The 23,158-nt window shown below is 42.6% G+C and overlaps 2 protein-coding genes across 2 annotated transcripts; one reads left to right on the plus strand and one right to left on the minus strand.

Annotated features, from left to right (window-relative positions):
- Window positions 1-655: 655 nt before the first annotated feature.
- On the minus strand, window positions 656-8,842 carry RSAD2 (radical S-adenosyl methionine domain containing 2). Its single transcript, XM_075747220.1, has 6 exons — window positions 8,315-8,842; window positions 7,931-8,092; window positions 7,275-7,504; window positions 5,936-6,085; window positions 4,078-4,110; window positions 656-3,522 (listed from the first exon to the last, which is right to left on the minus strand). Exons 1-6 carry the CDS (start codon window positions 8,655-8,657, stop codon window positions 3,358-3,360), a joined length of 1,083 nt encoding a protein of 360 aa, XP_075603335.1. The 5' UTR covers window positions 8,658-8,842; the 3' UTR covers window positions 656-3,357.
- A 7,557-nt stretch (window positions 8,843-16,399) lies between these two features.
- Window positions 16,400-21,794, plus strand: CMPK2 (cytidine/uridine monophosphate kinase 2). Its single transcript, XM_075747221.1, has 5 exons — window positions 16,400-16,695; window positions 16,803-16,917; window positions 17,711-17,912; window positions 19,145-19,378; window positions 21,017-21,794. Exons 1-5 carry the CDS (start codon window positions 16,600-16,602, stop codon window positions 21,135-21,137), a joined length of 768 nt encoding a protein of 255 aa, XP_075603336.1. The 5' UTR covers window positions 16,400-16,599; the 3' UTR covers window positions 21,138-21,794.
- Window positions 21,795-23,158: the final 1,364 nt, after the last annotated feature.

The following is a 23,158-nucleotide window of genomic DNA, read 5'->3' on the forward strand; positions in this document are numbered from 1 at the left end:
AGAATCATCACTATTGTTCTCCATTTCGGCCTAGATGCTGCCCTTGGCACCACGCAAGCAGCCCCCCGTGCTAAATACAGACTGCATCCAGAATTACAGATCTCTTGTGAATGCAGTCGTACATTCTGCTATTATGGTTCTGAGTTATATTTAAAAAAAAAATTACAGGCAAACTTAAGAAAATATAAACATTTATTAGAATGTGCAACATACGTGAAATATTTAGCACTAATTATATGACAATATCATTTAAAAATTCATCATTCAAATATATCAAGCATCCTTCAGATTGAAAAAGATGGCATCTTAAAATGCATCTTAAATGACGGTTTTATTCATTACTCAAGGTATATTCATGACAATTTTAACTGAAGTAACTCATTCTCCCAAACAGTCACTCTTTACATATTTTACAAATATGAACAGCTGTGTAATACTACTAAACTACACTGTAGGTTCCTTCCCAGCCCAGCATCTTTAGCAAGCGCTAAGCTGCAGTACTATGAGATTACACATGAAAATACAAATAAGCGCATCTGCGTTTACAGGACTTAAATTTAAATCCTGACTCTTCAGGGTCACAATGTGCATGCAATCTCTAAGCCTGGGAGCAGCCCTATTGAATTCAGTATTATTTTTCTAGTCCCATGCTGCAAGTTAGGCCCAACTACAGAATGAAAGCCTGAAGTACTTTTTTGGTCCAACGTGAGCTGTGTTTATCGATTAAAAAAAAATAAACTAGGTTAATCAAGCCATGCCCAAAAACCTTTTAAGATTTTACACAAAAATAAATTTTGCATATAAAAATACCAATAGCTGTTCTTTGACTTCAGTGATTGTCTGTCTAACTGTGTTATGTCAAATTCTTCATTTCCGATTTACAAGACTCACATTTTCTTTGGAAAAGAGTATCAAACAGAGCAGAAACTTTTCCTTAATTATGTATGGTAGCAAGAGGCTACGTAAAATCCTTAAGATTTTAAGAAGATAAGAACTTAGAACTTTCTGATAAAAGCCATCTTCAGTGTCTTTACAGTATTTACTGAATTTCCACATTTGCTGCTCCAGTTTCCTGCAGCTTCCTCCGTAGGCACAGACGATCCCTTGCAGCAAAAGAATAGCCATTGACAGAATAAAATGCAAAACAAAGAATAGCAGGATTTCTGGATCTGAATGGGAGTTTGTGCACCTCACATCTGTGTGCTGTGATACAGCTGGCATTTTCTGCAGAAGCAACAAGCTGGTAGATTTAGTGGTACATTGATGCACTAAATCTTTCCCCGTGCTGGGACTCGGCCAGCAGCAAAGGAAAATGCTTCTTTTCTATCATGCAGCATAGGTGCTGAGGAAGAGGTTAGATTTAACATTTGAGCAATGGGAACGCATAGCAAGTCAAACCCCACAGTAACATAAATTCATGCTGCCTGTAGTTGCTACTCAGGCAGAACTCCAACTGAGGTCAGCGAAACAGCTGCCAAAAGACTGTGGGGTTAATGTGTGTGGGCCACATTTTAAATGTCACTTAGTATTAATACAAGAAAAAAAAAACACAACACAACTGAAATTTAAGTGTCTAGGAAGTGTTGTGATTGCAAAATGCAAAGAGACAAAAGAGCACCACTGGGTATATTTACAGTTAGCATAGTAAAAAGAGAAACTGAAGGAATTATAAATGGAAACATTTTCACAGTGTATTCAGAGATGCACCTTCCTTTATTCAGAAGTAGCAGCTCCTACTTATGCACTTTCCCCTTCAACTTTGAAGATGCATTAGGTGAATGAAAAACATTGATCTTGAAAAACTCTTTTAAAAAAATATCAACTAGCATCATCAGAAAAAGAAAAGGTGCAATTTTCTCTACTTGGTAGATTTAATGCATGCTGGCTTCCAACCGCTGCAAATATTTAAAAGTGTGAGACAGTCCAGGCATTGAGTTCAATGAACAGTAAGAACGAGTAGCGCCAGCTCACTTCTGCTTTGTGCAATGCTTATCCCCGTGCCCTTCATACAGAGCTCTGGGGTGAATGGGACGAGTTAAATTCGGAAAACTGTAATCATAAAGCCATAAAAACTGCCAGAACACCAAGAACAAGGGTAGCATATTAGATTGCTGGTTTTGCAGGGTTTTTTCACTTTTCTCTATTTTATGTTGATGCTGCCAACTCTTAAAATCAAAGACAGCTATTACAAAACTTGATTAGTTACACTTAATACCTTCACTTAATGCATGTTCGTAACCAGTAAGTAAGAATGATTACTGAGCCAAGCAACCTTTAAAACAAGGTTACATGATATATGAACTTTGTTGTTTGTATTCCACGGCTTAGCAAAATAAAAAGCATACGAACAACACAGCTGGTATGCAACAGAAGATACATGTTAGGTGTGCTACATAGAATTAATTAATTTCAGAAGGAATCTTCATCAGAACTGTATGTACGGGGATAGAAAAATGTTAAAAATATTAAATTGATATTTGCAGATAAAAGGAAAATAGAGAAAGTTATGAATAAAATGCAAATATTGTTTTCACTGTAAATATTTGTTAGAACTAAGGTCATTGCCAATGTGAAATAAGAAGTTACTCATCATTGGGTAAAATGTATTTTTATGTTTTAGGACAAATGTAGTATTTTTTCATGACCGAAAATATGTTTTCAAAGAAAATTACATCCCTCAACATTTTTGGAAAGATCATGCGTGTATATGGACAAGAGGGAGAAGAACAACAGATGCTTTTACAGTAAAGTCTTAAAGAATGAAAATTGCCATTTTTTTTCATCTTGATTTCCTTTTAAATACCTTATTACAACTAATGATTCTGACCCTCTCCTACCCCTGCAAAAGGCAGGGGCTGCTTCCAGGGGCCTGCCAGCTGGCCCTCTTGTGCTCGAGTGAGGAACTGCAATCCACCTTCCCCTAGGAACGAGGCCGAATACGTTCCCGGGTAAGAGTTTCCACTTATCTATCGTTGCAGCTGTTTATAATGAATTAGAGGGTGGGGTTTGGTTTAGTTCTGGCGTGCACACTTACGTATTACCTTAAAACTATTTCCCGTGTGGCATCACCTTAACGGTTTGCCCTTAAGTCCTTCACGCAATGGACTAGAAAGTCCATTTCAGAGACCTCCTTGTACGAAAGCTCCGTAGGTACTTGGTACGGTTCAACCAAACAATAGATAAGAACATAATTTACATTCTAAAAACATTTAACACATTCACATATAGAGTTACACTGAACATCAATTTGTATAATATACCAAGTGTAGTTAAAAGCATCAGATACATATATACATGCACATATATACCCACCCATTTTCTTTACATAATGCACCTGCTCTAACTCAGTATATTGAGTTACCAGTCCAGTTTCATGTCTGCTTTACTCCACACATACTTTCCTCCTCTTTTTAGGAACATCTTCTCATCAAATCCACTGAATTTTATAGCTGCTTCTACGCCAACATCTAGGATAGACTTGGAAGGCTCTTTCCGTCCATTTGTACAGTTTAGAAAACGCATCTGGAACACCAATAGATAAGACATTAGAAAGTCGATTTGTAAAAGCTTAATTTTTCTACAGAATTAAAGAAGTTGCACTGCAATTCCACAAAAGCCTAGGTAAATGCATGAACAGTTTCACTTGTAGTCCTTAGAAGGCTCAGAAGGTCACAGTTCGACACATTGGCATATCTTAGCAAGAACAAAGCTATACCATAATTCCTGGAGATTAAATGATCGCTTTTCAATTACATGTAAACTAAGTAGGCTCTTTGAAACTTAACTTTCAGGAAGTGTTCTATATTTTTAAATTAAAGAAAAACAGCAAAGATATCCTGCGAAGATACACATCTACACTTTTGTGATGCAATGATCATGCATGCAACCTGATGGCAACTCCTCCTTAGGTCATACTTAAATTCAAGTTCTCAGTATGTTAGATGGGAAAAAGTTACATGTATTCCTTGTACGACATGGTAAAACTATTTTATAGAATGCACAGTAAATAGAATTGTTATTACTGTTCTGTACATACATTGTATCAAACAAAGTATCAAGTATCAAACAAAGACTTACATATTCATCCAAAATGAGGTATGAATCCCTCATCTGTAACAGATCAAAAGAAAAAACTAAATTAATAAACAAACCAAAATTCCATTCTAGTGAAAAATCAAGAACAAAACAAGCAACTATTCCTTCAAAGCCTGATCCAAATCTTTGAAATGTGTAGTGTCTTCCCACTATTTCAGTGAGCTTGGATCAAATTTATAGAAATAAATGTCAGCATTCCTAACATGACTTAATGAATGAATAAACCAGTAATTTTTTGAGTATGACCTCTCGAGTACCTAACTGAAATGTGGGTGCCCAACTGGATAATGGTGTTTTAAATAATATCCAAGTTTTCTATTAACTTTTCCATCGGCAGAACTTACACTGTTTTGCATACTGGAATGATTGTCATTTTTCCAAACAAATTACATGGCCATTTAAGCTGGGGTGCTTAATTATCATCCCAGCAGACAAAGGTGTTCTCTCAGCTCAAAGGCAACATCCCAACTCAAAAAGGTCTCAGGTCTGCACCAGGAAATATGCCAACAGCTGAAATAAGACCCATTTGCTCAGCTAACCGGACATCTCCTATATGACCCTCCCTAAAATTCTCTGGGTAGCTGGAGCTTGCTGCTGTGTAGAACGGGAAACCTGTTTGACCAATTTGGTGCCAATCTTCCACATAGGTTTAACAGAAATCAGAAGGAGTTTCTAGAACCAAACCCACTGAGGAAAGTCTACTTTTTTTTTTTTTTTTTTTTTTAGAACTTCTTACATGGAAAAAAATGTAGAAACAGTTCTGGGTTCTCATCTAAACACCTTCTCTGATGAGTGCTCTCTCCCACCGAATGCCTTAAACACTAGACTGCACTTCTATGTCTTCATAGCAGAGGCAAGCCCATCTGCTCACTTGAGCTCTCTATAATGAAAAAGTAAACAGTAAATGGAGACTATTAACCTGTGGTGAGGAAAAGAAAGGCAAGATGGGAGATTTAAGGCATTCCTGAACTTAGTTGAACTTAGTATCTCCTCACTCAGTTCCTAAACTTTCTTAACAGTGAGTCTTCTAACTCTTCTTATACCATGCATAGGGTCTATACGCATCTTACAAAATGTTCTGAGGCACTACAGTCCCTTTTACTGCAGCTAACATAGGCTGGGTGGCAGACCATCAAATTAACCGCTGAACTCTGCAGGAACACAAGGACTCTTCTTGTGAATGTGCAGTTCAAAGGAGTTCAGGTAGACAATGTTAAAAATGTGACTATTGTGGGGAGAATTACTAGCAAGATGTGTCAGACAAAAATACTAGTTCCTCCATACCCAATATAATGCTGACTGAGATGATGTCTTTATTTCATGCAGGTCAATGACACTGCTATAGCGTAACATCATGGTAAATCTCTATTAGGAAACTATGCTAAGAGTATCAAGTGTGTTTACATTAATATTCAACCTTATTGGGTTCTTGTGCCCCAGCTGGGAAAAGTCGTTAAATTCTGGAGGGTTTAACTGAGTTTACCACTCAGCTGTGGAAAACTCAGTTTCTCCAGGTTCCGTGCTGATACTTTATACATCTGTCTCACTGAGCAGAGGTCCACACGGCGCTATGGGAGGACTCCCGCTGGTTTCCACAGGATTGGGATCAATGAGGTTTTACTCTTCTATTAATAACTTTGTGCTCAGTAAAAAGCCTTAAAGAAAATTAAAAACTTTAGCTTCCACCATAACAAAGCCAGTTGCTGACAAAGTTGGAATGTAAATTTTCTAAGCCAATACTAATAGGGAAAATGTTAATTGCCATGAAGGCTTCTAGTTCCTTTCCATCTTTCCAACTTTATTTGAAAATAAAGTTAAAAAAGGACAGTTTCACTTTTACCTTCTGATTAGATTCAGGTACCAAACAGGAGACATCTTTGTGGCGCTCCAGGAATTGTTCAAAGTCTTCATCGCTAATAACAAATTTCTCCGCTTCTCTCAGGGCATCCTCACCGGTGTTCTCCCCTTCGATGAGCAGGCACTGGAATACCTGAAGACAGAAGGCACCTGGTTAAGCTTTAATGTTTTCACTTGCCTTGAGTATAAGAGACTGCCACCATGACAAAAACCTTCAGTTCTCCCAGCAGCAATGTCTTTAATTGTTCTGTCAGTGGAGTCACACTGATACAAATTGTGGTAAGTGAACACTACATGAAGGGCACAGTGCAGATTTATTTTTAGCAAATTAACATTACATAGTGCTAAATGTAATTACACAGTCATGGTTCCTGACCAGGTTTCCACAGAAATCTTAGCTGCTCTTGTCTTAATAATATATAATAAAAGCTCAAATTAACTTTTGATTGAACCTCAAATAGTATGACTGTATTATAAATGTAAATACTATGTACAGTGCCGACTATCAAGTCAATCTGTATTTTTAAAGATTTTAACTTGATTTGTGACTGTAAGTTTAACTAGCTTCAGATGGTCACAGAAAAGATAAAGACCACTCCCCAGAAACAAAATGCAATAGTTTGTGTACTTAACAGCCTCTTCCTAATGGCCAAATCCTCAACTACATTCAGACTTTGGGGGGGAAAAAGGTGCCTTTGCCATCAACCTGCTCTGTAACCTCAGTAAGAAAGTAGGCCAGGAAGCTTGATAAAATATTAAAATGTACGTCATATTTTCCTTACACTCCTTTAGTAGGACCAAGATTTCACAGTGATTTTTTTTTTCTGGGAAAACATGCATGTATATTAATTTCAATGAAGCAAATAATGAGAAATGATTCCACAAGTTCTCCCATATTTATAAGTTACATTATCTCTACCCATTTTCATACTGGTAACGTAATGTATTTAATACACTTCTAGTAGAAAATATAATATATGCACACTAACCACTAATACTCTATAACAGAACATTAATGTCTAATGTACACTTATATATTGCTGATGTATTAACTCTAATGTATCATTGTACACTAACTTTTCCTCATTTTCTCAACACCATGACACATTTTCAAATGTTAAAGACCTATCTTTTAATATTGTAAAAAACTAGATCTAGGTATGTTGAAACATATATCATGTAGTGCTGACAAGAAGTTCACTAACACTAGCCAGAGCTGAGACTGTAGATCTGACTGAGGTGACTAGACGTTCAGACAGCTCCAGAACTTCATCATTGCTTTTCTCTGAACAGGAAACCGATGGTATACACCATTTTCTTACCTTCCAGCGCACAGGGTTGAGTGCCTTGATCTGCTCATTCATATCTTCCTCAACATTAAATCTGTTGATCACTGAATTTATTTTGAAAGCAACAGCATAGTCTCGGCACCACTGTCTCAGTTTATGCAGATTTTCTACATGGTTCTTCTTTCCTTGACCACGGCCAATTAAAACATTGACATTCTCGTCAAAACTATCACAGGAAATTGCCAGAATGTCTAAATATTCACCTGAAAACAAGTTTTAAAATTGATTAATATTCAGTTGTTCACTTAAAAGCTTTCAGGAACCTGCCCACTTTCACTTTCTCTCACAAAGTGCCATGTAAATTTAAGTCTGTGGAGTCATCACTTGAACCACAAAAGTCACAACAGCGGCATCATCAAAACACGTATTTCGTGTGTGTCCCCAGCGTTATGGAGACAGCCCGATGTATTATTATACCAACGAGGCAATAGTACAAAGTGCCTATGCTCACAACATACAATTACCAGTATTTCACTGGTATTTACGTTTGGTTTGCGCTAACTGAAGATGAACCACTAACAAACCATCTCCCACTTGCACTGAAAACCATCTTTTGGTGAGGCTGCCCCGAGGAGACTCCCAAACCCCACCAGTGCTTCCCTGCACAGTGGTTTGGGTTTTTTCCTTACCGTACTTCTTGAACCACCGTTCTTTAATCAGGCTGCCATTGCTCACAATGCTGACACTCGGTAGCTTCAACTCCTGCTTGCAAAACTGGACCAGTTGGCCTACAAATTCGCCTCTGTCCTGAAGAAACGGTTCCCCTCCTGAGAAATTTATTTTCTCCATTCCTAGAAAAGGACCGAAGAAAGATGCTGTGACCCTCTCCCTGCCTATCACCCGCTCCTTCCACACGCTGTCCGTCCCCGACTGCAGCGATATGAAGAGGGACCGCGGTCGTGGAGTTACAGGGATAACTTCTCCCACGCCCCCGGGTCCTGCTGGGACGCGGCTGCCGCGCATCCCGGCTCCCACCGACGGCCGCCCCCCCCCCCCCCCCCGCCCCGACTCACCCGCCTCCTTGAGCATCCTCAGCCCCCGCTTGGCCTCCTCCAGGGGCAGCACGAAGGAGGTCTTGGCCGTGTGGAAGCAGAAGCCGCACTTGTAGTTGCACTTACGGGTGAAGTGGTAATTAACGCTGGTGGGCGTCAGGGACGAGTCGTCCAACTCCTCCTGCTCCCGCCGGGGACCCGCCGGGACGGCGGGGCGAGGGGCCGAGACCCGCCGCCAGCCGGGCGGGGACGGGAGCAGGGAGAGGGAGGCCAGGCTCCAGCACAGCGCGCCCAGCCGCCCGCGCAGCACCGCCAGCACCGCCAGCACCGCCAGCGGCACGAGGGCCACCTCGCCCAGATGCATGGCTCGGCTCGGCTCGGCTCGGCTCGGCTCGGCTCGGCTCGGCTCGGCTCGGCTCGGCTCGGCTCGGCTCGGCTCGGCGGGATGCGCTGCGGTTCAGTTAGACCCAGCTATGCACGGTTCGGCTGGACTCGACTCGATCCGGCTGGGCTCGTTTCGGCCAGACTCGACCTGACGCGACGCGACGCGGCTCGGCTCGGCTCGGCTCGGCTCGCAAGCTGCAGCGAAGCGCCCGGCGCTCCGCGTTTAAAAGCGCTGCGGCCGCCCCGTCTCGTCCCGACCCGCCCCGCCCCGCCGCGGAGAAGCGCTCGGTTTCGTTTTCCGTTTTCGCAGAAGGGAAACCTGGCACCGAGCCCGGGTGCTCTTTCGCTCTGCCACCGCGCCCCAAACACAACACAACCCCCCGGCCTGCAGGGCCGTCACCCGCCGGCTGCCCAGGGCCGGTCGCTTCGGCACCTCTAGGTTTGAGCACATCTAGCACCTGCGGACCCCTTTTGATGTGTGTCGGCTCAGTGGGTTCAGTTCTTTTGGTCAAATGTGACTCGTGAAGCCGGGGGAAAGCTGAGCTTGTGTAATTCCACTGCATCCTCCTCAGAGCCTGATGACTTCGGATTCATGAAAAGAAAATACTTGACAGTTCTTTAATTCTTGGTCTCCAACACTGCCTAAAGCACCTCAAGCAAAGCTCCTCCACCAAGTTGAATATAGGGTTAGCCTTAAAAGCAGGAAAAGTTGGCAGCTGCCTGAGGTGGCACGTTGCTGGGGCAGATGGCTGCCCTCATGGTAACACCAGGAGACACTGGGACCAAGCTGCCAGTTCCCATACTCCTCAATTCCTCATTGGCACAACAGCTATTGCTGGAGAGGAGCACCTCCATCACAGCATCAGTTGCTTCCTGCAGTGTGTCTGGACACACCAGGAGATTCTTCACAGCTTTTCAGCCTCACACTGCCTCAGTCAATCTGTCCTCATTCTTGCATGGGCAGTTTAGTGTCACCGCTGCTGCTGAGGTACAGAGCCATACTCAAATCTCAATGCCTACCAACTGCATGTTGGCTATGGCAGGCTTAAACTGGGGCTTCGCTCACTTCCATTGACCTGCCAGAACTGCTAACGTGGCAGGACAGTCTTGCTCTCATGTAGACTTTTTTTTTTTTCCCCCCCTTGGAAAAGGGCTGGGACAACTAGCTTCACCCTGTTTGCAAATTTTAATGGGAAGCAAAACCTGCTTGTGAATAAGAAGTTTCCTATATGTTAATTAGTACTGTCATTTGCTATCCTGAAATACCCATCACCTTTCTTTCACTTTCCTGGAGATGATCTGCTGGCTCAGTAATGGCTGGATCAGTGAATAACAGGGCTTCAGGCTTTTCCCCTTCCGCCAGTATTTATTGTTATCTCTATCAGCTGTTTCTTGCTGGAACAGATCCATGCCAGTAGGGCAGCATGGGAGACTTCTTGCCGTGTCTAGCCCCAGTAATGCCACCTCACAAATGCATCGCTGCAGCACGATAGGAAACATCTCAGTTCCCAAGGTTTTCCAAAACTGTCTCCGAGCTTGTCAGCAGACACTATTTCAGCGAGTTACCATGGGAGGAATTATCCATGTGCCCTTCCAGTTCCTTGAGGTTTATGTAAGACACAAGCTTAAGGATGAAAGCAAGATTTTCTAATAAAATAAAGGGTTTGTTGATGACAAACTAGAAAATGGAATTGTGAAGGGAGGAAGACAAGGCAATGCAAGTTTAAACTGAAACCTGACATTGAAGTTGCTCCTTGGTTGTTTCGGTGTTTCAATTAATTTGGAGAAGCCTGGTACGCTCTCTTGCCCCCTCACCCCATACACCCGCTTCATGTTAGGAACTCTATCTCATTTCCTATCTTTTCTGGCCTCAATTCAAATTTCTTTCTTACTTCATTTCTATCTTTTGTTCAATGTAGGTTGAGCCAATGCAGATATAGGGAGTACCTTTACTAAGAATACTTGTGGAAAGCACAAGATCTTAAAGACAACCACAACACTTCAAACTGAGCATCTCAAGAAATGCTCTGTTTTGTGTCTGGCTATATATGTGTGCGTGTATATAAATATATATACATTTATGTACACCACCAAGCTCATAATCTCTGCATTTAGCTTTGCATAGAGATCTTATTGCAGGTGACAAATTATCACTTAACTTACCTTGTCTCAGAAACTTTCCTGATCTTCTAAAAGTTTGGGAATCGCAAAAGATCCACTGAGGCTGGCACAGTGACCTAGACCTATTGCAGCCTCAGCCCGGAGCTCATTGCCTAATGCTTCAGCTGGATAGGAAAATCAGGTTCAAAATGCTTCTTTTCCAAAAAATCACGAAAAAATCCTTGATTACCAATTTGTCTCCGCACAAGACTTACTTCTGATACACAAACACTTCAAGAGCATGTCAGAAGAGTGTTGCTCAACAACTCAGTAAATTAAACATTACCATTTTTGAATTGTTTTGCTTTGAAAGGGAAGAACTCTGTTTCGAGAACCTAACACTCAAGCTTACTCAAGACTCTCTGTTCTCTGAATTTTACCTATGTTTTCTTAGAAAATGGCAATCATAAAAGCTCTATTTTTTGCCTCAACTAAGTATGTTTTCAGATGATACCCTGAATTACAATAAAGATGCACAAAGTAAACCCAGACCAGGATGTGCCTCCTACAGATGTACAAGTCCTAGCAGCAAGAAGAAAGACATTCACATTTTACTTCCCAAACTGTTCTAGCTAACATGCTCTATGGTGAGACCTACAAGAAAACACAAATGCACCAGCTTTGAATCTACAAGGAATGTTGCAAGCAAGAACTGTAATGAGATTTTCCATTCTGGAGCTTTCTAGAAGTGGCTCAGAAAAGCATGATGTTCTTTGAGAGCCGTAGGAGGTCTGATTCCTTCCCTTTCTTTCCTATAGAAGTCATCTTACAGTGGGACGATGGAGTTCCAGTACTCAAAATGTTTCAGTTCTGCAAATCTGCACCAAAAAACCTTTTCAACATATTTTTTTTTCAAAAATGATTGAATAGTAGTAGTAATGGTGCACTGGATAGTACACAGGTACACAACTAGCATGGAAGAATCCAACTGGATAAACATGGATAATGCTGTTGTGCTCCCTAGTTGCTAGGAAAGCAAAACTTTAAAACAATGAAATATTATTTATCTAAATTATGTATTTTTATTTATTTAAATAAAGATATCACTTTCTCCAGTGTGGCTAGTTGGCAGTTCCAGTCAAGCAATATCTTGCTAGGGAAAGCAAATTGCTGATACGAACCAGGAACATAAACAGGGTTAAAGGAGGAGCCGTTACCAGGTAATCTGTGAGGACCACAGACAGTTCAAGGACAGCCAGGCAAGTCATCCAAAGGCAGATGTAGTTTTTAGCATTTCATAAATGCATTACTTCTTGCTCCACTCCCAGCTGGAAATGATCTCCTCCGTTGCATCTGCAGCACCATAAATGGGATTCTGTCAAGGACCTTGTATTTGCAGTGACTCATTCCTTCTCGGGATGCACGAATCCAAGGAGTGCCAATGAAATTACCAACTAGAAAATTGAAACCCACTTGCAATTAAATTATGAAACACCTATGAAATACACAATACAAACAGAGACACAGGTTAGGCACATTTGAAAGAAGTTCACCATGGGTCCTCAATGGCGTGTATGTGATCTCCAGCTCAGGAAGCATTTGAACAGATGACTCCTAGAATCTGGAGCAAAATGTTGGGAGAAGGACCCTTCTGTGTCCTTTCCATACTCCTCTCCAAACACCTGGCACTGGCCACTGTCACGGGCAGAAAAGGAGGGTCTTTTGACCTGACACTATACTAACTTCCGTGTTCTTATGATCTTATCCCCAGACCTTATCTTTACTGGAGGGCCCTTTACTGGTGTCCTTTAAAGTTTATTCTGCATGAAAACACCTAAATTCTATTTGTGTGCATTTTACATATCTATGCATTTTATGGGCCTTCGAATTAAGTAATTTCTGCTTTGTGTCTCAGACAGCTGCTTATCTACATTACAGGACTTGCACTGAGATAAATTTTTAAAGCTACAAGTTGATTAATTTTCAGGGGTTTTTTTTCTTCTTTTTCCGCTCTGGGTGGATCAAAAAGTTTTTGAATGGTCATACAGCTTCTTGTTGTGTCTGTATCTCTTCCCTATAGCTACATGCAAGCACAGTGGGCCCTCAGGCTCCAGAACAGTGTTTTTTCACATAATTAGTACATTTGCTCTTCAACATCATTTCATATTATACAGAAGACAAAATGATAAAGGTTCTTGTGAAGAAACTGAAAAATAATTACCATAGGTTAATTTCAAAACAGATTCATACTCTCTACACTGATTTTAAATACAAAGACCTGTCTTGGATATACCAGGCAACTCTGTCTTCCTATTTATAACCTGAACTGTTTGTGTATAATCTGATGGGAAAGACCTAAAAATCTTGCAAGAAGATACTTTTAAGCAATTAGCCAGGAGAACAGACATCTCACGCCTACTATAAATGATCTCATAAGCATATTACATATGAGGAAAGAAGCACTACCAACTTGGCACAGGAACACTTGTAAACATATTATATCAAGGCCGTGGGAGGGGAAATGAAAAGCGAAAGTAAGCTTTTTTCCATTTAGTCAGCAGGGAGGGCAAAGGCAACAGTGACATCAGGTAAACAGAAACACAGAAGATCAAGCAGCCAGACAGGTCAATGAGGAACACGGCCAGCTTTTCAAGTGCTTTTCAAGCGAAACTTAGCTGCAAGTTAATTGGACCTCAAAAAAATGGATGAATCGGAAAGTGGCAGATAAGCTTCAGTGTAGCTAAAGGTAAGGCAATGCACGTAGGAAAGAAGAATTGAAACCTTGTACACTTAATGCTGAGCCCAGCAGTGGCACTTCCATCTCAGGAAAGAGATCTTGGAGTCACTCTTGCTACTGCTCTGAAATCAATGTCTCTGTGGGAGGCAGCAGCAAAAAAAGTCAGCAAAAAACTTAGTATCATCCAGAAAGGTATTGAGAACAAGGCAGATGGCATTAGTTCACTGCTCTATGAAACCTCGGTACGTGTAGCCGTACTTTGACTAGTGATACGGTTCAGGTCTCCACATCTTGGCAGGACCTCACAGCGTTAAAGAAGTTATCCCTGCATCTAAATTATCAGGGGGATGAAGCATCTGCCTTACAAGAGATGGGGGCTGTCATTTCTGACATGATGAAGCTGAGTGACCTTTACAAAACCATGAAGGTGATAAACGGAATGTTGAACTGTTATTCAGCAAAGTCAGTAATATTATTAGAAGGGGCATTTGATGAAACAAGTAGGATATGAGTTTAAAACTTACAAATGAAAATTGTTTTGGCACAACAGGTTGTGCCTTGCTGGAATTTGAGACCACAGGGGTTTGTGGAAGTAGATTGTATCGCAGAGTCCAAAAGAGATTTAGGCAGATGTATGAGCAAGGGTCCATAAATAAGTGCTAAAAGGAAAAGATGAGGAAGTGCTATCTAATATTCTTAATTTGGTGACTGTGGATGCTGGAGGAGCACGAGGACTAGGAGAAGAGACCACAGATAGGCCAGGCTTATGGACAGCATGTCATTCTGCCAGACAAAATACTGGGCAAGAAGAGCCACTAGTCTGACCCAGTAGTGCATATCATTATGTTCTTAAAATTACCATCTATTGGATTCTTGTATAATGAGCTATATTTTACCCTGCGTCTTCTGGCATTCATACCCAGCTGCCATAGCCATGTGTTTGAGTGATGTGGAACGACACAGGACTTCTCAGGTATGAAAAGGGGCATGTTTTGCCTTAAAAAAGCCAGTTTTGGTACCTGCTGCTGAGACTGTATTGAAGAGCCTCCAAGGCTGTGTTATCAGTTCCTGCTCTGACCCAGCCTTCCACCATCATCACGGACAGGTTCCAACTAGTGTAGCTGATCTCTAGCTAACCAACACTGCCTACCAGCTGCTTCCTTCTCCCTGCAGATACGCTAAGCAAAAGATATTTGTGCAGCATGTTTGAGCTGACCAGAGGAAGACATCAAGTTTCTGAGGAATTTCTTGTAGAGTGTACTCACTTGTAGAGTATATTCTTTCAGAAGATGCATCAGAGGCTGAACTTTAGATCTCTCTACGTGGCAGTTTTCCAACTATTGAAAGGCAGAAATAGGATTCTGCAGAGGTGCAGGTTCTCCTACATTTCAAGTTACGTATTTTGAAAACTGAAACATTTTGGGCAACATTACTCACTGTATTGGGTTTGCGTGGCTTCTGTGAGAAGCTGCTAAAAGCTTCCCCTATGTCCGACAGAGCCAATGCCAGGTGGCTTCAAGATGGACCCGCCGCTGGCCAAGGCTGAGCCCATCAGTGATGGTGGTAGTGCCTCTGAGATAACAGAGTTAAGAAGGGGGGAAAAAACACCAGGAGCAATTACAGCCAGAGAAGGGAGTGAGAAGATGTGAGAGGAACAACTCTGCAGACACCAAGGTCAGTGAAGAAGGAGGGGGAGGAGGTGCTCCAGGTGCAGGACCAGAGATTCCCCTGCAGCCCATGGAGAAGACCATGGTGAGGCAGGCTGATCCCTGCAGCCCATGGAGGTTGATGGTGGAGCAGATATCCACCTGCAGCCCAGGGACGACCCCACACCAGAGCAGGTGGAAGCACCTGAAGGAGGCTGTGACCCTGTGGGAAGCCCACGCTGGAGCAAGCTCCTGGCAGGACCTGTGGCCCCATGGAGAGAGGAGCCCACGCCGGAACAGGTTTGGTGGCAGGACTTGTGACCCTGTGGAAGGGACCCACGCTGGAGCAGTTCGTGAAGGTCTGCAGCCTGTGGGAGGGACTCACGTTGGAGAAGTTTGTGGAGGACTGTCTCCCGTGGGAGGGACCCCAGGCTGGAGCAGGGGCAGAGTGTGAGGAGTCCTGCCCCTGAGGAGGAAGGAGCGGCAGAGACAGCATGTGATTGAGCTCGGAAGGAAGGGAGGGCTGGGGGGAGGTGTTTTAAGACTTGGTTTTATTTCTCATTACCCTACTCTGATTTGATTGGCAATAAGTTACTTTCCCCAAGTCGAGTCTGTTTTGCCCATGATGGTAACTGGTGAACGATCTCTCCCTGTCCTTATCTCGACCCATGAGCCTTTCGTTATATTTTCTCTCCCCTGCCCAGCTGAGGAGGGGAGTGACAGAGCAGCTTTGGGGGGCATGTGGCGCCCAACCAGGGTCAACCCACCACAGTCACAGAAGCTGACATGAACTTGTTACAGCTATTTGTAGTGGTTCTGGTTCCTGCCCCTGAGCTGATGAAAGCTGAAATTGGGCATCATAAAGTTATGAAAACACTGCAGGCTTGTAGAAGTCTGTTTTCATTCCAAAATTATTTGAGTCTGTTGGTCTTGTTATCAAGGCACAGAGTAACAGGTTAAGTTACCAATATGCCCCGACAGCTTGGTGCTACTCGGGCACTGCAACACATGAAACCGATTCGGTTCATGGCTCGTTTGTCTCTTTGAGCCGGTCCGAAGCAGCAGATTGTATTTGCGCTTCTTTTTTTTGGAGAGCATCAGGATTCAACCACGGGAGCCCGTGGAAACGTGACTCTTTTTTTTTTGCTGGGGGGAGGGCAGGCAGGTCGGATCGCGAGGCCAAGCAAGACCTTATTTTTCACTTTCCATTCCAGCCCAGCCACGCACAGAGCCCTTTCCCGCAGGGACCAGGCCCACTAAAGCGGGGGAGGGAAGGCAGAAAACCCTCCCCTCGGAGGAGCAGCCCTTCCCTGCCAGGCTTTTCCCCTAGAAAAGCGCTTCCCGGGCCGGCGGAGCTAGTTTCGTTTCCCGCTGGCTCCGCCGCCGCCGCCGCCGCCCGCCCCTGTCCGCGCTGCCGCCGGTCCCGGCTCTCGGCGGCGATGCTGCGGCGGTGCCCCCCGGGGCCGCCGGGCCCCCAGCCCCTCCGCCGCGCCCTGCCGCCCGCCGCCTCCGCCGTCCGCCACCGCCTGCGGGAGGTGAGAGCCCGCCGGGGCTGCGGGGTTTGGCTCTCCCAGCCTCACGGGGGGAAGCGAAAAGAGCCTGGGCGGCGGGCGGGTGTGAAGGGTCGCGTCTCTCCTTGCAGTGCGCAGCGCGGATCCCGGAGGCTGGAGCGGTACTCGACCTGCTGGAGAGATGTCCCGAGCATCAGAAGAAGGGCCGTTTTCCCGTCGTAGTTTTTGAGGGGCTGGATGCCACAGGTAAGAGCGATGTGTGGCTGAAGAACCGCGGATGAGAAATTGTTGGAAAGAGCAATCGCTATGGCTTTCAGCCAGGCGTGAGGCTTAAAAATTCAAAAAATCCTGGAAACCTGTGACAGATTTGAAAGAATTAGTAATTATAAATACTGATCTGACTTCTCTTACTTGGAAAAGATCAAACAGTCTATGCTAATTTTCTTTCAGTGGATGAATTCCTTATCTATGTATATGGAAGAATACATAGAGTGGAGTACTGGAAATTAAATTTCTTGTGCAGATGATGAAACATACTCTTACCAGAGAGTTTTCAAATAAGTGAACTAAAGTAGCGGTAGCCTGGGAAACTGGCAGCAGTTTGTCACAGAACAAAATATCAGTTGCCTCTGAATTACTTTGTTTTCTGTATTTTCAGTTAAAGACAATTGAAAATTCCCTCTGAAAAGAAAACATTGAGTGACAGCATTGCAACATCCACATGAATTGTGACCTAGAAAAGTATTGTAAAAGGATATATAGAGAAATTGCCATTTAGTGCATTTAAAGGAGTGAAGACAGAAAGCTGGCAAGAGGGAGATGAGGAAGGCCCTGAGAGTAGAAAGTGGAGTAATAAATCCTGGAACCAGACTCATAATCATTTACCACTGAAAACCTTATCACAAGATACTCAGGTTACATAGTCAGGTGTCAGAACATGTGCTCCAAGTGAACAGACGGGAGCGTTTTCCGGTTTTTAAAATTCAGGTGTATCTGATATGTAATATAACAAATGTTTCCTTCTGTAAATGAAATGCAGGCAAAACCACTGTAACTGAGTCTGTTAAGGACACCCTGAATGGCGTTCTGCTAAGATCTCCACCAGCTTGCATCAGCCAGTGGAGGACAATATTTGATGATGAGCCAGCACCCATTAAAAGAGCATTTTACGCTGCAGGCAACTACATTCTTGCTTCAGAAATAGCGGAAGCATCCACTCAGGCACCTGTGATCATAGACAGGTTTGTATATTTAAGAAATCCTCTTACATCAGTGCCATCATACAGTTGTGCAGTCTTACAAGCAGAAGTTGTCAATTATAGTCTCTGGGTTTCTTCTCTTTTTTTCTTTTTTCTTTTTTCTTTTTTTTCTTTTTTCTTTTTTCTTTTTTTCTTTCTTTTTTCTTTTTTTCCTTTCTTTTTTCTTTTTTTTTCTTTTTTCTTTTTTTTTTTCTTTTTTTTTTGGAAGTGCTACTTTGCAGGTAGTCAGATAAATATTAAATCTTCTAAAGAGTAATACTTATGATGACAGTAAGGTGGGGGACTTCCATCCATGTAATACTCATCACAGGCTTTAGCACACAGGAAAGGTGTTAATTCTTCAGTTAGGAATAGTGGAGGCATGGACTGTGCAGCCTGAGCCAGAGCAGGGCTCTGTGACAAACCTGAGGAGAATGAGGGCTGCTATCAAGGCTAGCTCTGAGAAGGGTCTGAGATACAGGGTGGATTAGAATGACCAAGTTTTAGGTAAACTTACTCTTTGAAGGTGTAAAGCCAGAAATTTGCTTCCAACTTTTTGGGCTTTTTTAATGTCATTTCTTGTTTCCACTAACTGTGTAGGCAGCTTGCAGTATTACTGTTAATAAGGGAAGTCTAGATGCACTTTGAAACCCCTGGCTTATTTCAGTAGATGTGCTGTAACCTTCCGCCACAACACACATATACAGAAGTTACTTGTGTATGTGTGAGTGCCATTTTTAACCAGCCTCAAAAACACTGAAATATATAAAATATATATAGTGGTGAAAACGTTAAATCCAAGTGAAATGCATAACCATTAATAAAGTCTGTCTTCATTCACATATGATTTGTTGCATAAAGTAAGATGGGAACCACAAAAAAGGGACTCTGAGTATTGGATTTTGACATATAATGTAACTCTTCTTTTGACATCTCATTATATGAGAAGACTTTCTTTTGGTAGTAGTATCTGGAACACTCTTTGCCTAATGTGTAGCTTTTGCCATATGTTTTAATTGATAATTCGCAGTAATTTTGAATATTGCATTGAATATTATCACTCTGTTAAGAAAAAATGGATGGCATAGAATTGTTCTTTACAGTTCCCTTCAAAATCACAGTGTCACCTACCTAGTCATTATTGCACTTGTCAGTATATTGACACCTGTTTCCTATATTACTGAAGAATTAGTGTCCTCTTTAAAATTTCTCTCTGTTCTGTATTTTCCTGACAGATACTGGCACAGCACAGCTGCCTACACAATTGCCACTGAAATAAATGGGAAAGTCCAGGATCTTCCACCAGTTCATGATGAGGTGTACCAGTGGCCTGAGGATCTGCTTAAACCTGATCTTGTTCTTCTCCTGACTGTTGACCCCGAGGAGCGAGCCCACAGGCTTCAGCGTCGGGGGCTGGAGAAAACAAAGGAGGAGGCTGAGCTGGAAGCTAACTGCTTGTTTCGCCAAAGGTACACTTTAATGAGGAATTAAGAGGATGGAGGCAATCTTGGCTCCTGTGGGATCAGTAGCAAAATGTCCCAAGGATTCATAGCTGACAAGCAGGGTAAATTCTGTCACTTCTGGCTGAAAGTGTTTGAAAGCTGCAGGCAACTGAATTGCACTCTACGTATCCTACTTCAGGGTGCGCTGAATTGCTGCCTGGGCTCCACCAAATGTATTGATTGGATCATCCTTGTCCACAGTGGAAACTTAAATACCTAGTGCTCGTGTGGATACCTCAGTATAGACACCCGAATGTTGGTGTCTGCATCTGCGAATCACAAAGCTGAAATTTGCCTCTAGGGTTTTAACATTTCTGGTGATGATATACCTTAAAAATGTGCATTGCGTGATTCTGACAGAAGCCCTGTGCAGACACGCGGTTCATATAGTGGGGCCTGCAGAGGGATGAGTGAGCTAAGGGAACACGCTGCCACTAAGAATCTTTCATGTTTTAATTCTGTTACTTCTCATTCTGTAAGAAAGCCTTTGGTTATTTCTGCGTGTTAGTTACGTCAACATGGATGTGAGAACATTCAGAATCTAGCTTGATTCATCTTACAACTTGTGACCTGAATGTTTGGCATTATTAATTCTTGTGGGAACATAGAAAATTATATTCACATTCACATCCACATCCTCATAGACTAAATGTGGGAGAGTTCTGCATTATGAGAAGATTTATAGTCTTAGCGGGGAGGTTTTCATCCTGTATTTCATACTGGTATTCCTCCAGTTAGCAAAGTTGATCAGAGGAAGGGGTTAAATGATGTGTCAACTCTGTAATCCACTCCTCCAGTGACTCAAAGCTGAGATTAGTCAGTGAGCCCACCTACACAATGCCATGCCACATAATGCAGAGACACCTTAGCAGGCTATGAATAAATTGACTCAGGTGTTAGAAGCAGGCTGTCCACTGCACTGCTGTACCAGACTGTATCCAGTACTGAGCTGTAAAGAAATAAGTACTTTAATACCGTGCCATGTGAATATGGATAGAGCTCTGGGAATCAGTGTCAAGGAAACTATACCCTTTGAGGTTGGCATTGTAATAGTTAATAATGGTTTATTGTTCTTTTGTCCTGGTTTTCAGGTAGGATAGGGTTACTTTTCACAAGAAGCTGGGAGGGGACACATCCAGGACAGGTGACCCAAGCTAGCCAAAGGGATATTCCATACCATATGACATCATGCTCAGGATGTAAAGAGGGCTGGCCGGGGAGGAGCAGTGGCTTGGGGACAGGCTGGGTGTCAGGTCCTTGGGTGAGCAGATTGCATTGCGTATCACTCGCTTTGTATATTCTAAATTATGTTGTTATTTTCCTCTTCCTTTGCTGTTCTAGTATACTGTCCTTATCCAACCCATAAGTTTTACCTTTTTCTTCTGATTCTCCTCCCCATCCCACAGTGGGGTGGTGCTGTGATGTGGCGGGGAGGAGTGACAGGGCAGCTGCGTGGTACTTAGCTGCCAGCTTGGGCTAAACCACATCATCTTTGCGGTAGATTTCATTCTGCAGCGCAAACACTTTCTTACGAGACTGATGACTAATACCATTTCATACCCCTGCATTTTGTAGTTTCCTTTCTCTTGTTTTGTTTTTAAATAGAGTTGAAGAGTCATACAGAAGGATGGTAAATCCTGCATGCCAAGAGGTCGATGCCAGCCCCTCCAAGGAAGAGGTTCTTGAGACAGTGCTACAACTAATTAAGAAACACTGTGCTTTGTGAAAGCAACTTCTGTGCAATAGCACTTCAAAGATACCTGAAAATGCACTGTGATATGTTTCATCCCACAGAAGAATCTTCCCTTTCTTCTGTCGACAGTAATCTATGCAGATTATCCGTTTCACCATTGCCTACTGTACTTTTCTGTATAAGGCAAAATACTACTCACATATTATTCAGCATTCTTAGGAAAGCCACTGTCCTGGTTTTGGCTAGGATGGAGTTATTTTTCTTCCTAGTAAGGGTATAGTGCTGTGTTTTGGATTTAATGTGAGAATAATGTTGATAACACACTAATATTTAGTTGCTGCTAAACAGCATTTACAATTAGGTCAAGGACGTTTCAGCTTCCCCAGACCTGCCAGCGAGGAGGCATGAGCCTTCCGCAGGAGGTGCACAAGAAGCTGGGAGGGGGAACAGCCAGGACAGCTGACCCAGACTGGCCAAAGGGATACTCCATATGATACAGCATCATACTCAGTATATAAATTGGGGGGGGGAAGTTGACCCAGGTGTGATCACTGCTTGGGGAGAGGCTGGGCATCGGCTGGTGGGTGGTGAGCAGTTGCACTGTGCATCACTCATTTCATATGTTCTATTATTAGTAGTAGCATTTTCTCTTCCTTTGCTATCCTATTAAACTGTTATCTCCACCCACAAGTTTTACCATTGTTTTTTTCCCCCCCTTTCCTGATTCCCCTTCCCATCCCGCTGCAGGGGGGGAGGGCGGGGAAGGGAAGAACGAGTGAGCAAGCGGCTGTGTGGTGCTTAATTGCCAGCTGGGGTTAAACCACGACAGCCACAGCCATACCACGGTCATGTATGAAGTGCCTCAGAGTGCTCCGTGACACTGTGACATTTCAAGACACTATCGTGCTTCATCTTCATCACCAGGAGAACCTGTTCCCACATCCGTTGTGTACCAGAATTCGCTGGACTGCCCAAGGAGAGACTGAAATGTCATCCAGCAGTAAAACACTAAAATGATCGTAACACTGAGGTACAGAGAATCCAGTGGCCCAGTGCTGTTCACTGGAATAGAGGATCAGCAGCTGCTGCTGTGATGGGCTTCCTGCAAAAAATGTGTTGTAAATGAGGGCTAATAAGCATCTAGGCTTCTAAGTAATGAAGTCCAAGCCTGTCAACATATGCAAATGAAATATCAATTAATTTCAGAGGGAAACATATGAGAAACAGAGATCTGAGAAGAACCTGAAATTAAAAACATTTGATAAATGATTGCTAAAATATTTTTGTACAAAACATTTTCTATATCCTATTAATAGCTTTGTTAATGTGCATGTTTTGAGAGAATGTGAAATGAAAAACAGCAGAGAATCTGAGCAATGGAAATGATTGACCTTTTCACTTCACCTTTTCCATCTCGTGTGAGTTTTTGCACATGTTGAATGAGAAAGCAGGCTACCATCAAGACTTCATCTCTGCAAAAGCTCATTTTTCTGTATGTTAGTGTCACTTGTTATTCCTAAGTAATAAACTAAACATATGGATAAGCCTTTATGGGATCAGAAACAAACTGCAGATTCAGAAAGAACATAACTAAAATGTAAATTTGATTTGACACATATTTTTACTTACTTTCCTGTGTTAAGCAAGTGCAATTATCAATGAATCTGTCTCGTAAATACAAATGTACTCAGTACTGCAGTTCCTATATCCAATCTGTATATGCAAGGTGATAGAAAAAAATCTTAAAATACGTTTTATTCATGCACTGTTTAATGTTTGTGAACATATGCTATTAATATAATACATTTATATGTACCAGTAATATACACTGTTGTATTTGGTGTTCTGTTTGTATAACTGTAGCCTTGGGATGTGCCAAATATGTATCTCTTGGATAAAGGAGATTCACATACAGAGGGTATCACTGCACATGGACGATTAGGATACAAATAGTGTGCCTGCCCTTAATGTTTTATAGCCTTAGCTTTTCCAGGCAGGAGCTCACTTGACCTGAGGAATACCACCAAATCCCTTTTCTCCTTATGGAAACTTAC

Source organism: Balearica regulorum, chromosome 3 (genome assembly GCF_011004875.1).
Source record: "Balearica regulorum gibbericeps isolate bBalReg1 chromosome 3, bBalReg1.pri, whole genome shotgun sequence".
NCBI lineage: Eukaryota > Metazoa > Chordata > Aves > Gruiformes > Gruidae > Balearica > Balearica regulorum.